Below are 15758 nucleotides of genomic sequence, written 5' to 3' on the forward strand. Positions count from 1 at the left end.
ATATTTAAAATGTAGATTAGTATTAACTGCACATTCACATATAATCCATGTACTAACATTATAAAAACTGAAATTAATTAGCGTTGCTTGTGTATGAATAAAATAAGCCGAAGTATAGTTAAGGCTACCATATGTCAGCATTTATGTGAACATGTCCGCATTCTCAGAGTAAAAAATTTCGTCCGCATACATATTCCGAAACTCCCGGATTTGTTCTCAGTATCTAAACTCAAGTGCATTGTCAATTTAATTTCGGACATTTTAAGTTTAAGATAGCCTATGTCCTGCTATTTGTATTCAAAGATGGAGTTTATATATATATATATATATATATATATATATATATATATATATATATATATATATATATATATATATAGTGGCGGATCCAAGGGGGGCTATAGCCCTCCTTGACGCTGAGGTATACACTGGATAAAATGGGCTTCAATCCTGCTTTACACTGGATAAAACGGCAAAATATAGTTTAGTCCCTCCCTTGATCAAATTCTGGATCCGCCCCTGTATATATATATATATATATATATATATATATATATATATATATATATATATATATATATATATATATATATATATATATATAAACTGAAACATTTGAATAGAATAAGTCAACATGATGCTATGTAAGTTAATTTTGAATACTTTTCAGTAGCCCTATACTGTATTTTTCCTAACGTTTTAAAAGTGGACTTGAAAGTAAAAGATCAAACTTATCGTTCTTATGTCAAAAATCAGTGTTTATATAACGAGCTAGCCAGATGGAAGCGTCTTCCCCATTTTGTAATAGTATTTCAGAATATGATAACCATAAGTATGGTTATCTTCTATATGAACCCTTTATAGGTAGATTTTGGTTTGACCTGAGTTTAGCGTCCTGTTCAGCACCAAGCCTATATGAGACGTGAGCCTACAGCTTAACATGAAATCTGAACCACATGAACTAAGAGTATAGAAAAGAAAATTTTAACATCATCTTTTTCACTTGGGATGATTTTTTTTTCATACGATTAGACTATTCACTGAATTTCGTGGCGGTACAAGCCACAAGAGTTTACGGCTGGCCAGCCGGCATTAAGTTGTTGATGTATGATTAGCTTCATGATACTGGATCAATAGATCGGGTACTACATCAGAATTCGAACCAGACCAAAGATATACACTTTAACTATTAGTATACACTGTTAAACCTTCATGTAATAAATAGAAAAATATGCTATTTGCGATACAACGTGCGTAGGGCGATACAACGTGGATTGGAGGAAAAAAAGACTAGAAGAACATTTCATTGATTAGTTGGGAATTTTTACAAAAAAAAAAAAAAAAAAAAAGTACCACAATGGAAGATCATAGGTTACACTTCAAATTAGGTAAGGAATAAATCAAGATCCCCTAAATTCACTCTTCTTCAATATCGTGATGGACGAACTCTTGAGAAGACTAGAAGAAGCTGGAAAAGGATTTGATATGAATCGACAAGAGGTGGACGTATTGAGATACGCGGTCGATCTTCTGCTAGCGTGTTTAGTCTCCCAAACAACTATAGGATGTGTTACGGGTTGTGGAAGAGTTTTTGACTGGAATGAATTTCAGCCTATCTAGTGTAAGTGGCTTGACTTTCACTGTACCAATCCAGAAACCCTGTGAGGATTATTAGAAAAAAAAAATGGAATGAATGAAGTATATAGATACTAGGTTGCACATTTACAATCAAGAATGGTAAATACAACCACCGGATGAACATATGGCCCTTTTACTGGACAGACTGGGTGATTTACGCATTAAGCTAAGGCAGAAAATACATATCATCTGGATTTGTTTTCTTTCAAGCTTATCTTTAGCAAAAATATTGTAAATTATCTTTTGCTTATGGTTGAAGTTAGGTGCGTACACAGGAATTTATTTCGGGAGGAGTTCAAAGTTTATGCGGAAGTTCAAAAGAGGATAAGTTACATTAAAATTTAAAAAATTAGACTAAATTTACAGGAAAGTTAGGATTTCTGGGCGAGGGTCCGTATCCCCAAGATATACCCCTTGCGAATATCCCTGCTTCAAGTACTAATAAACTTAAAGCACACTAAAATTACAAAGATTGTTTTTAAAACATAAATCTGGACGTACCTGAAAAATCTATATCCTAGTATTCCAAGGTATTGAATACAGTCAGAAAGTATTCCTTTTACAGAAGTAATTTTATGTGTATCCACTCGGGTTGCCGTTCGGAAATATAGATATGATACAAGGAGACCACTAAAAATAAAAATAAAAGATATTATTGAGTTAGTTAATAAATAACACACATTATCAATAACTTTACTCAGATCAACCTTGTATATTAAGAATATCATTGTCTGTGATTTGCAGATGTTCGTAAAACTTTTCTGAATTTTCTTTCATGTAAAAGACTAGAATCCAGAAAATTTTGTAAAATCAAATTCATAATAGCCATACCTTTCGATATTATTAAATGAGAAACACGTACATCTTTTAGAATATTAATGAAATATTTATGATAAATAATTACTTGCATCGACGCAAATCTGTCTTCAACATTTGGGGGAGGACGGGTAAGACCGTTCCCATTATCTATTTTTTAAGCGATGTTCAAAATATTAATGAAGTTGAAAAACAATGCTGTGTGGAGGATCAGGGGAGCAGAGTTATTTAACATTGGGAGGCGGGCAGATTTGAGGCTTATTCCGGGAAGGGGGGGGGAGATATGAGACTCATATTACGGTAGATGAATCTGATTTCTGAGGTGAAGCTGTTATATATTACATATCAGGCTATGTAGATGAAATAGTGGTTCTGTGAAGTAGTATTTCTCCCCCCAAAAACACATTTCAAATCGGATTATTCGGAGGGACAGACCCCCAGGTCCAAGCTTGGAGGGACGTGTCCCTCTCATCCTCCCAGGATTTGCGCCAGTGATTACTTGAAATTATAAATAAAGATATTATTAGCATATGAGAATATTTTATGCATAGTAGAAAGTATTTTGTACTTAAGTTACGCTTTTTGCTTCCAATGTTAATGAAGAACGTGATCTATGTATATACTATGGTATTTACATTGATGATAAGCTCGGTGCATTTAGTGGATGCACAAAGCACCATTCTATATACTTTTCTCCGGATATATTCTTCCCCACAACACTATATCATCACCTTCAAGGAAGCTGGATTATGGAATAACTCCAAAGGCTATAGCGCATCAGAGAGAGAGAGAGAGAGAGCAGGGGAGGGAAAGAGGGGAGAAAACGCGTTAAAGTAACCAGAATGTACATTTTAAGCTCATGCTTTCTAGTTGCCAGAGACACCAGTAGGTGTCATCAGCGTGTAGTTTTTCATGTCACAAACTCAGTCGTATGATCGAGAAATCTTTTGTATGGTAGAATTATTCTTTTGTAACCAAACAATTATTCTAGCTCTTATTCTGTTTTATATACAGATATGTGTGTGTGAGAGAGAGTGTGTGTGTGGTATGTACGTAATATACCTAGATATTTGATAAACGTTACGTGATTAATCGAAACGAAATTCCTTTTTTTTAAGATTAAACACTAAAATGCGTTAGTTAACTTATTTAATTTAAATTACTAAACATATCGTTTGAGAACATATAGCTAACACACCGATTATAATCATAACTAATAACTTAATGAAGAGATTATTCATGTACAAGATCATCATTCGCAAATCTTTCAATCACTATCCAGTATTTTCATCAATTTTTACATTGAATTTCTTGTATTACAAAACAATTATTAATAACAATTGTTAAGTGATATAGGTCAGTGGTTCACAACACTTGTTCACGGGCGACACATTTTACTGTACGCAGGGCCGTGTCGTGGAAAATCAGCGCCCGGGGCGAGAGTATACGACGGCGCCCTCATACATATATTCCAAGCAATTTTTCCTATCTTTTTTTCCTTTTTTCTCCCGAATTTTTTGCCCCCTTACTTCGGCGCCCGGGGCCGTCGCCCCGCTCGCCCCCCCTCCCACGACACGGCCCTGACTGTACGTCCACTACAACACAACACACTTGTTTGATTTCATAAGTAGTGACTTTATGTAATACTAAGTGTTGCTCTGCCGGTGGAAATGTTGAATGGTAGGTACACACTGCCTCAAAAAGGATTTTAACTAATTATTGGATCAAAAGATTCATTACATTTCTATCAAAAATTTTCTTGTAGACCTTATATCTGGAGAATTACATGTAGTGTAGCCAAACTCAAACTAACACTTAACTCAGTATGATGTGCTTATCCCGTTAAAAAAAAAAAAAAAACTCGATTTAGGGGCTGTTCAAAAACTTTGTGGCCCCCAATCCAAAAACTAATTATTGGCCAAGATCGCAATCTTTTGATCCATTTTTTGATCATTCCTAAATTCTTGGCCAAGATCGCAATCTTTCGATCCATTTTTGATCATTCCTAAAATTCTTGGCCAAGATCGCAATCTTTCGATCCATTTTTTTGATCATTCCTAAAGTTCTTGGCCAAGATCGCAATCTTTTGATCCTTTTTTATCATTCCTAAAATTATTGGCCAAGATCGCAATCTTTTGATCCATTTTGGATCTTTCCATAATTCTTGGCCAAGATCACAATCTTTCGATCCATTTTTTGATCATTCCTAAAATTCTTGGCCAAGATCGCAATCTTTCGATCCATTTTTTTGATCATTCCTAAAGTTCTTGGCCAAGATCGCAATCTTTTGATCCTTTTTTTATCATTCCTAAAATTATTGGCCAAGATCGCAATCTTTTGATCCATTTTGGATCTTTCCATAATTCTTGGCCAAGATCGCAATCTTTCGATCCATTTTTTGATCATTCCTAAAATTCTTGGCCAAGATCGCAATCTTTTGATCCATTTTGGATCTTTCCATAATTCTTGGCCAAGATCGCAATCTTTCGATCCATTTTTTTGATCATTCCTAAAATTCTTGGCCAAGATCGCAATCTTTCGATCCATTTTTGATTATCCCTACAAATCTTGTTTAATATTTCAACATCTTTAAATTCAAATACTTTCACGACACACTCCATGGGACTAAGCATCACAACAGTGTGTCGTGACATCCTGGTTGCGGAATATTGAATATTTTATGAATACAAAATTGAAAATTAAAATATTTACACCTTAAGTGGAATTTTTGAAAAGGCATGGTATATGACTATTTACTTTTTTATAAAGAGATTAGTACGTATATGCCTAACTTCATCTTCCAAACTTTGATTTGTTCGTGAGGAACTATCTTTTTTACCATTCAATTTGAATCCTAATGCCCTTCCCCTCTCCCGTAGAATACGAATTTTAATTAAATGATTTGATAAAAATGCGGCTCGAGGATAATACAAACTAAAATTCATTTCAAACGCTTCAGTCGTTTTCGTATGAAAATGTCTCATACAATTCCCTTTTCATTTTCATTATAGTTAAGTGCAGGTGGTTTTGGTCGTTGATTAATTGAATAATTCATGCATTGATTCTGTCACAATCGCTTAAATTTTAAGAATAAAATTGTAGTTTTGAAGTATTTTTGTGTCTTCAAATGTGGATATATGAATTCATAAATATGTGAACCAACGAAATATACAGGGTGCGGCACGTAAAACCGGCCCATCGTAATATTCTGGTATATTGTGTTTTTGGCAACACTTAAATAATCTACCTTCCTACCAAGAGATGGCGTGTCGAGGTCGGGTCGACTTACGTGACCTGCAGCAGTCACGTGCAGCCGCAGCCAGTGAAACTTATCGAAACCAGTTGAGAAAAAGGCCTCGTTGTGTTAAGCCGGGTGAGTGTCAGTGTGTGATAGTGCTCTCAACGGGTCGGGTCGGGTCGGGTTGAAGACCGATCCGACCCGACCCGTGACCCGAATTGACTGACCCGAACCGATGACCCGACCCGACCCGACTGACCCGAACCGTGATCCGATCTGATTGACCTGACCCGATAACCCGACCCGAGCTGACCCGGTTGACCCGACCCGAGCTGACCCGGTTCACCCGACCCGAATAATCCGACCCGACAACCCGACCCGAGCTGACACGACTGACCCGACCCGAGTAGCCTGACCCGACAACTCGACCCGAACTGACCCGACTGACCCGACCCGACAACCCGACCCGAGTTGACCCGACCCGTAACCCGACCCGACAACCCGACCCGAGTTGACCCGACCCGTAACCCGACCCGAACTGACCCGATCCGAGTCGGGTCGGGTCGGGTCAACCCGACCCGTTTCAGAGCACTATGGTCACGACACTGGGTGAACGCCAAAATGCACTCACATTGGGAAACTAGTTTTAAAAGTATAATTTTAGAAAATAAAGCATAAAGCATAATTTAAAATATATAGCACAATTCTTGGAAAATTCTCTTTAACTGAAAGTTTAACATACTGTGTTAATATTTTTTAAAGCCAATATTTGCAATGCAAAATCATTGAGAACATAACAATGCAACAATGAAAAGCTTATTTTCATTTCTGTAAACTTTTCGGTGTAATCCTTTGATGTGGAGAAAAGAAAGTAAAAGAAGAAATTTTTCCGCCAACAATGAATAGTATGCAAGAACTCCATACTATATTGTTACAGTGACGACGCCAGCTTTAAGTTCTTAGGGGGGCAAAGGAGGGGCAGATACATTTTCGGGGGCGGCTATTTGCCATACCAAAAATGACATATTTATTACGTTTGACTTATTTTACATTACATTGTGTATTTCGTTGCTGTTTTTATGTTAGATCTATATGATTATAAATTAAACTTATTTCAAATAAAATTTGTAACTAACAAATAAGTAACGTCTGCACATGAAATATTTTTCAATGAAACTTTTGAAGCCTAAACATAAATTGAATTACTTTCGCGTATGCTACAAGTAACACATTCGTCTATATGCTACGTATCTCTCGCTCTCTCCCTCTCTCTCTCTCTCTCTCTCTCTCTCTCTCTCTATATATATATATATATATATATATATATATATATATATATATATATATATATATATATATATATATGTGTGTGTGTGTGTGTAGAGAGAGAGAATTTACGAGGAGCTGCTGAAAATGTCGTAGTCCAAGCCAGAAGGAGTGTAGGTACTAGGTAGAAAAATGAAACCGTAGTTTAGAAAAACATATCTCTGTATGTACAAATATAAATTTTCATATTAATAATGAAATTCTTATTGTTTCTCAGGCCTCTGAAGTGATTATGTGTGCCCAAACAGATAATTTAACGAACATCCAGATCCTTACTGTTATAACATTTTTATTCCACCAAGGAAAGTCACCGAAGTAAATTAATTAGGAAATCAGTGAAACACCACGGGACTCTCCTCCGTTAGTATATATAGTGGTGAAGAAGTAAGTGGCTTAGTATAAACGTAGCAATTTCTCAACAAATTATGCTTTACATCCAGGATGATTAAAAGCAACGACTCTTCCTGAAATTATGGATGAAATTTGTGACATTATTCTTGAAAATTGCAGCATTTCAGCCAGTGGTGGATATAGCCCGGGGCCGGAGGGCCTAGGCCACCCCAGTTTTTGTGTGACAAAAATAATTTAAGCTATTTATATTTTATTATAGTCTGAGGTCTGCACCCCGCTTTCTCAGTTTTTACCTTCTCAGCAAAACTTGTGTCAGGGATTCTGGGCATTTCTTTGGAACTCGTCGGTAGCATAATTCAGAATGGCTTGGGTATGCGCAAGTTCTCGGCATAATGGGTTCCCAAAATATATGTCAGGAGAATAAAAGGGTAACGGCATTAAGAGAAGTATTCTTCCAATTTGACCGTAATGCTGATCAATTTCGCTGACGAATAGTAACCATAGATGAAATATGGTTGTACCACTATGATCCTGAATCGGAACAACAGTCAATGGAGTAGTAGCACTCATTTCTTCATCGCCCCAAGAAGTTCAAGACACAGAAGTAGGTTGAGAAACTGTTTGGAACATTCTTCTGGTATAAGTATGGAGTGGTAGACTACCTCCTCAATGGTCAGATATTTAATCCAGAATCTCTACATTACTTACAAAACTGAAAGAAAAATTCAAAGTACAACGCTGCGGAAAATGAAAAGAAAGGAATTCTGTTCCTTCAGGAGAATACACCTGTCCATCAAGTCCCTGCGAACATAACTGACATTGCATAATCTAGGATTTCAATGTCTAGATCATCATTCTTATTCTGCAGATTTAGCTCCGTCTAATTATTACGTGTACTTATTTCCCAAACTTAAATAACACTTGAAAGACGCCATTTTAGATCTGATAGGGGTAGTGCTACGAACAGTGGTGCGAGGAAATCTAGAGTTTTTAAACTTTTCTGCAAAAGCTGGAGCACTGTACAAGGTAGTATATTGACTCTCGGGGGAAGAGAAGAAGAAGTATAACCTCACCAATCCACGTGCACTCCTTCTGGGTTGGGCTACGAATTTTTCAGCAGTTCCTAGTCAATATGGTAGACGTCACGTCACTACTTTGAAACAAAATAGGTAAAGGAGCACTAGTATAAACCAATTACTAACTAAAGATCAGCACTCTGACAATACATTTTATTGGGAATCAATTTCATTCCATAATTTTATTATTATCATTTGCAGGAAGGGAAAACACAACTCTTTTTATCTCCTTCAAAACATTAAGCCCTGGTAGTTGCAAACTAAGCTGTTATAAGCACATCCTCTGAATATTGGAAGCCGAGAATAATGTTTCAGAAAAAAGAAGTTTTAAATAAAACAAAATATGAAACTGAAAACTTCAAACCTGGACAAATACAAACAAGTTACGTAACTGGTTTTACCTTTCTTTTGTTTCCAATCGAAGTTGATCCAATGAGAAGAAAACAAGTCGACCAAATCTACTATTGTTCGCTAGGCACAATTATTAAAAATCATAAGAAAGAAGTATAACTAAAATTTACCTCAAAAGGGGCTAAATTAGAAAACAGGCATACCCAGACGCTCAAAGAAGAAAGCTTGAGGATTAATCTGCCACATAGTAAATTCATTGAAAGTAGACTACAATTTATCAATGAGATTGGTTATGATACTGATATATAATACTACATGAAGAATGTTTAAAGATTGTACGAGTCTGGGGGGCAGTCTAGGTGGCAGTCAGGGGGGCAGAAGTAGCTACTAGGGGGGCGCTTGCCCCCCTTGCCCCCCTCTGGCGTCATCACTGTATTGTTATGTTTACTTTTTGAACTTAAGCACTTTCTGTACTTTTTGGTGGCATCTTTTACTTTCCCTTTCTGTATATATGTACCTGTAAGGCGCACACAAATAATAGAAAAAATTTATTCGAGCAAAGCACATCTCTTTACAATGAATTAAGTAGAAAGTTCATTAAATATGAGAGAAACTAGTTGCAAAAAAATATCAATAAATAGATCAAGATATTTAGAATATTTGATGTATAATAAATATACATTATACACGATTAATGTAAAATAATCATTGAAATTAACAATAAAGCATAATTTTAAAAAAGCATAATTAAACAAGAAATAAAGCATAATGTGGGTTGCTCTAGCAATTAAGTTGTATGAAGACGAGAAGAAAACGAAAGCTGATTCCTTAACGAATTTCGTTGAACTTCTTTGTGTCTACAAAAACGCATTCCTAGAAACCTTCAAGCTAGGTATCATCTCTGTGATTATATCAGTTTCTAGTGCTACATGTGAAAGGTAGTTCTCTTCTTTGAAAAGATTAAAGACTTGTATACGCAAGTCAATGACTCTTGATAGGTTGAAAAACTTAGTGTTACTTTATATTGAGAAGAAAATTGCTAAATCGTTAGATCTTTAACAAGTTGTGGATATGTTTGCTGCTGCCCACACGAATAGAAAGATCCTCTTCAAGTAGAGGCATGAACCTATAAGTTATTTTCTTTACCTGTAAAAGTGTATTTGCTTCCACTTAAGTCAACCAGCTACACATATTTAAAAAGCCATGATTAAATAACTATTTACTTATATTAGAAATCAATTACATTAATGAATCCTAGTTGTTTGAGGTACTAAATTCTTATATTTTCACTGTTTTCCAAAGAGTAAAATCATGAACAATAAAGATGGAAACATCACCCTGAATACACACACACACACACACACACACACACACACACACACACATATATATATATATATATATATATATATATATATATATATATATATATATATATATATATATATTGGAGATGTCCCCCTCAAAATCCTCTTGGGCCCTTCGTAGCCCCCCCCCCTGAAAAAAACTCTAGCTACGCTACTGGACACCATGCACCAGAGATGAATTCTCTACCACTGAGCCACCGCGGCCCTGCTTGGGCTTGGTCGTCCATATCCAATCTCTCTTTTGGCGTTACTTAAACAACTTCTAGTTTTGTTCTAAATCCAGACTCCATATTGGCGTAGATATTAATATTACAGTCGATTGGTAAAATCAATCTTCCACATTTAAAAATTAAAGTACACACAAGTAGAAAAATAAGCATTTATCATAAAAACACTAGCTGCAAATGTTCAAAATAGATTTATGGTTTCTATAAAATCAATTGAAAATTGCTATTTTTAATTAGACAGCTAGTGAAAAACAGCAGCTTTCGACTCCAGCAGAGTGTAAACTCAACCTAAACTCAGTTGACCAAAGTGAACTGACCCGACTGATCCGACCCGACAACCCGACTGACCCGACCCGATAACCCGACCCGAGCTGACCCGATTGACCCGACCAGACAACCCGACCCGAATAACCCGACTCGACAACCCGACCCGAGTTGACCCGATTGACCCGACCCGACAACCCGACCCGAAAAACCCGACCCGAGCTGACCCGACTGACCCGACCCGATTAGCCTGACCCGACAACCCGACCCGAGCTGACCCGACTGACCCGACCCGATAACCCGACCCGAGTTGACCTGACCCGACCCGACCCGTTTGAGAGCACTAGTGTGTGATAATGCCGTATTCGATATCCGAGCGTGTTGCCATTGTTGAAGGGTTCATTCTCACTGGATCTTTTGTGAAAACAAAGAATTTGTTTCGGGAGAAATTTCCAGGACGTTCTGTGCCAGCAAAAAGCACCATTTAGGAATTGATTGAAAAATGGCGGCGTACAGGATCGGTTCAAAATGCTCCCAGGAACAGACGACCATCTGTCTGCACACCTGAATTAAAGATGCAGGTGGAGGAGATAATGACAAGAAGTCCTCGAAAGTCAACCAGGAGATTGAGTCAACAGGTTCATGCGAGTGAGAGAAGTTGCAGACGTGTTTTAAGGGGACTGAAGTTAAAACCGTACCGGATAAGTGTTGTGCAAGAACTGAAGGAGCCTGGTTTTATGTGTTCACTTTACGGGCCGGTTTTACGTGCCGCACCCTGTAGTAATTACTAATAAATCTGGTCATATGAGATTATTGTCATACCATTACTCATAAATCTAGTCACGCGAGATTTTGTTATACTATTACTTATAAATCTGGTCCGGGATTTTCTGGTCACATGAGATTATTTTCATACCATTACTTATAAATTTAGTCACATGAGGTTATTATCATGCCATTACTTATAAGTCTGGCACATGAGATTATTATCATACAATTACTTAGAAATCTGGTCATATGAGATTATTGTCATACCATTACTTATAAATTTAGTCACATGAGGTTATTATCATGCCATTACTTATCATGAGGTTATTATCATGCCAAGTCTGGTCACATGAGATTATTGTCATACCATTGCTTATAAATTTGGTCACATGCAGTGGCGTATTTAGGGGGGGGGGCTTCCGGGCTTAAGCCCCCCCCGAAATCTTACTTACTATAGTAAAGATTTCATATACTTTACTATAGTAAGTAAGATTTCGGGGGGGGCAAGCCCCCCCGGAGCAAGCCCCCCCTAACAAAACAAAATCGTAAATACGCCACTGGTCACATGAGATTATTTTCATACTAATACTTATAAACAGGGCCCGGAAGTTGAGTCAAAATCCTCTTTTTTACGAGTGCCCGAAGACGAGGCTTAACATAATATATGTTTATTTTGGGTCATTGTAGGCCAGAAAATGGTGGATTTTATTTATCCTTTTTTGCCTTTTTCGACGCTTTTTTGTTTATTGGTCTTTTTTGAGCTTTTCATAGGTCTTAATGTCTTCTTTTGCACTTCATCTTTCGACAATAAATTCACTGGCCATTAACTCGAATCACTACCACCTATTAAACATCTTTTCTCTAATAAAGAAAATTTAAAGATAAGACATTCTTCAACGACTGGACTGATAAGACCAGATCTGCAACAATCACAAGTCAGACACAGAGGCGTAACAATGTCCTCCAGCAAGGAAGGGGGTGAGGGTGGAGAAGTTTTTTTTTTATTTTAGTTTGTACTTCAGTTTGTGGAAGAAGAACGGAGCGTTAACCTACCAGAAGCTTGTATTTCATGAGCATTGTATTCATTAAACATGTAATTTTAATTAAGTTGGGTCTCATTTTTACGTCCTTTTTTTTCAGTTTTTAGGTCTTTTTCTAGATATTTTTAGGTCTTTTTATAGGTCCTTTTTAGGCAATTTTTAGGTCTTCAACTTCCGAACCACACTTATAAAACTGGTCATATGACATTGTTGTTGTACCATATCATATTATTTTCTGGGTAGAAAACATATTTAGTGTGTTTATCAGTACATCATAGAAGGAAATACCTGGGTTATAGAAGATTCTTGCTCTGATGTATCCTATTTAAGATCCAGAATTTTTTTCTGATTCTATGCACCCACCCTTTCCAATTTTCCAGCTCAGTTCATCTAACTCTGATAAGCGTATATTTTAGTTATATAGATTTATGTAGCATTCAAGTCAAGGTAAATTTGAAAAATACTGTATTTACTGACGATAACGAGACTTTTTTCAAACCCCCATCAGGAAGTCACGGTCGGAAAGAGGGATTGCCGCCGTTGTGGCAGGCCGCCGGAGGCAGCCACCACCCGTCCGTGGCGGCACGACGATCTACTTGTTCAAAGTCGCCGACCTCTTGCCGAGGCGGCAAGCGGTCGAAAATCGTAAAATAAAATGCCCTTTGCCGACTCTTTGCCAACTGTTGCCCACCGTCAGAGTCGGTAAAATAGTCGGAAAAGCCTCTTTCCAACCCTCTGCCGACTCCGTATGCCGGCCTCTTTTCGACGGCGGCGCCGGCGCATTTAATGCTCATTTCCGTCTGTTTGCCGACTGCTCGGCAAGGCAACTATTCGTCGCGGTCGAAAATTGCGCGGAAAGACTCCGGTGTCCGGCGTCAGCAATCCGACCGCGGCACCTGGTTGGCATGGACAAATTGTCCGACTGTAGGCGGCAGGATCCTGATGGGGATATGTCATTTAAAAATTACGTAATTTTCTTACATTCGCAGAGTAAGCTTTGATAGTTGGAGGTCAATGTTTTTACGTTGGTAATAGCTTATACCGAAAATTAAAATATACCCTAATTGTTGTAGTCATTGTTGTTTTGATTTTAAATTTAATAGTTGCATTTCCCATCATTATTACCGCACGTTGCATTCGAATTTTCGAAGAAAAATGTTTTAGAAAAAAAACGAAGAATTCAGTTTTTATCTTTTTTTTAGATATAACTTTTTTTGGATGTATCTTAATATTTTTTTTTATAAATAAAACAACTAGTAATTTTAATTATTAAGAAATTGTTGGGCATTTATTCTGAAGTTGGTCGTCCGCCTAGTTTTTGGCTAAAAGCGTAATAATTGGTTTCTTTCTGTACGAAAGTTTAATATTTAATCCACATAATATTGCCGAGCGAGGGAAGGCGGGTTAGAGCCCCGCAGGGCACGTTGTTTTCAGTCTTTATTACAGCTAAATGGGAAGGGGGACCTGTGTTCTAGAATCTTGCCGCCATGTTGGTTATATTACTTACTGTTACATTGAAAAGTATAACCTTCTCCACGTTTTTTTTTTTTTTTTTTGGTTTTACAGTTATTTGTTTATCTCATTTTCTACAACTTATTTTTAGATTTGTTAATCCACGACTTTTACTTACTTTTAATAGATTTTCCTGATTACCACCAGCCATATTTACAAAACAAATGTCATTACATTCCCATAATCCTACTATGAAGTACCGTAACCTTGCGCCAAGTAGTTCCCTCCGCTTGCCAAATAGTTCCATGTTTAGAACTATTTATACAAGAAAATAAACTCAACTTTCGCTCTCCTTATAGCACTAGTTAACAAATTTAAACTTTTTGTTTGTTACATGAGAAAAATCACCTGATCTTAAAGGAACTTTTTGCGCTGAATTCGAATATGCACTCGGTTTCTCTCCATCACGTACAGTTTTCCCGTAACAGAGGGATTTTCGGGAAATTCCCTCAAAAATTTCCCTTTTTCAGATATTTTATTCCCCTAGCTCCTGTCCCCTAACATATAGTAACATAGAAATTATACCTAAGTTTACCTTGATTTATATTTAATAAACCCTAAAAGTTTCGTAAAAATCGCTTTGTTCTTTCTAGAGAAATAAATATATTTGTATGTATACTGTGTGCACTGTTTATTGCATCTGATAGTAATGCTTTCAGATCTCCTGAGTTGGGGTAAAAACGATTTGCTTTATTACTACAAACACAGACATAAAAATGAATATTTACAATAGTCAACAACACACTTGTATTGCTCTCTGTAAATTAGAAACGTGTATAAAAATAGAATGTACTTCCAACGTATATTTCTTTTCTCAATGCAGGATAATGTGTGCGTATGTACGGATATAAATGGGTTGATGGCGGAGCTAGGAATTCCTTACGTTCCAGAAGAATGGAGGTTATTTATCGACGCGTCAAAGGTCAGCCTTAAAGCTGTCCTTTTAAATAACGGAAATAAAAAACCTTCTATACCACTTGCGCACTCAGTGAAGATTAAGGAATCCTATGACACCATGTCAACTTTGCTAAATCTTATAAATTACAAGGACCATTGTTGGCAAATATGTTGTGATCTCAAGGTAGTTGGTATTTTATTAGGACTGTAGTGCGGTTACACGAAGTAGCAATGTTTTTTTATGTTTATGGGATAGCCGAGCTGATGACAAACATTATGAAGTGAAGGAATGGGAACCTAGAGTGAATTACGTACCTGGAGAATGCAACGTCAAATACGCTCCTTTGGTAGATCCTAATAAGATATTACTACCGCCACTTCATATCAAGTTAGGACTTATGAAAAACTTTGTCAAAGCCACAGACACATCTGGTGAAGGTTTCAAGTATTTGCGAGATAAGTTCCCTAACCTGAGTGATGCTAAGATTTCAGCGGGAGTGTTTATTGGTCCCCAAATTAGGAAATTAATGCTTGATGATAGCTTTGACAGCAAGTTAAACAGTGCTGAGCTAGCTGCCTGGACAGCATTTAAGTGTGTTGTGGGCAACTTTCTGGGCAATAACAAAGCTGAGAGTTACACAGAAATCGTAAGGACATGATACAGAAATACAAAGAGTTGGGTTGTAGGATGTCTTTAAAAATCCACTTTTTGCACTCCCACCTCAGCTTCTTTCCTGCTAACCTAGGTGCTCTCAGCGACGAACAGGCGGAAAGATTCCACCAAGATATAATGGCAATGGAGAAAAGGTACCAGGGACGATGGGATCCTTCAATGATGGGGGACTATTGTTGGGGTCTTGTTAGAGAATGCAACATTTCTTACAAAA

At 37.1% G+C, this 15758-nt stretch overlaps 1 protein-coding gene across 1 annotated transcript in view; it reads right to left on the reverse strand.

The window, feature by feature from the left end:
• LOC145690157 (nose resistant to fluoxetine protein 6-like) overlaps nucleotides 1-15758 on the reverse strand; it is a 206308-nt gene that overhangs the window by 36896 nt on the left and 153654 nt on the right. Inside the window, exon 8 of the mRNA XM_081764768.1 lies at nucleotides 2140-2268. Within this exon, the coding sequence (XP_081620894.1) occupies nucleotides 2140-2268 (129 nt within the window). The remainder of the gene's footprint in view (nucleotides 1-2139; nucleotides 2269-15758) is intronic.

The sequence above is a fragment of the Thermobia domestica genome, chromosome 7 (assembly GCF_964235325.1).
Source record: "Thermobia domestica chromosome 7, izTheDome1.hap1.1, whole genome shotgun sequence".
Lineage (NCBI taxonomy): Eukaryota > Metazoa > Arthropoda > Insecta > Zygentoma > Lepismatidae > Thermobia > Thermobia domestica.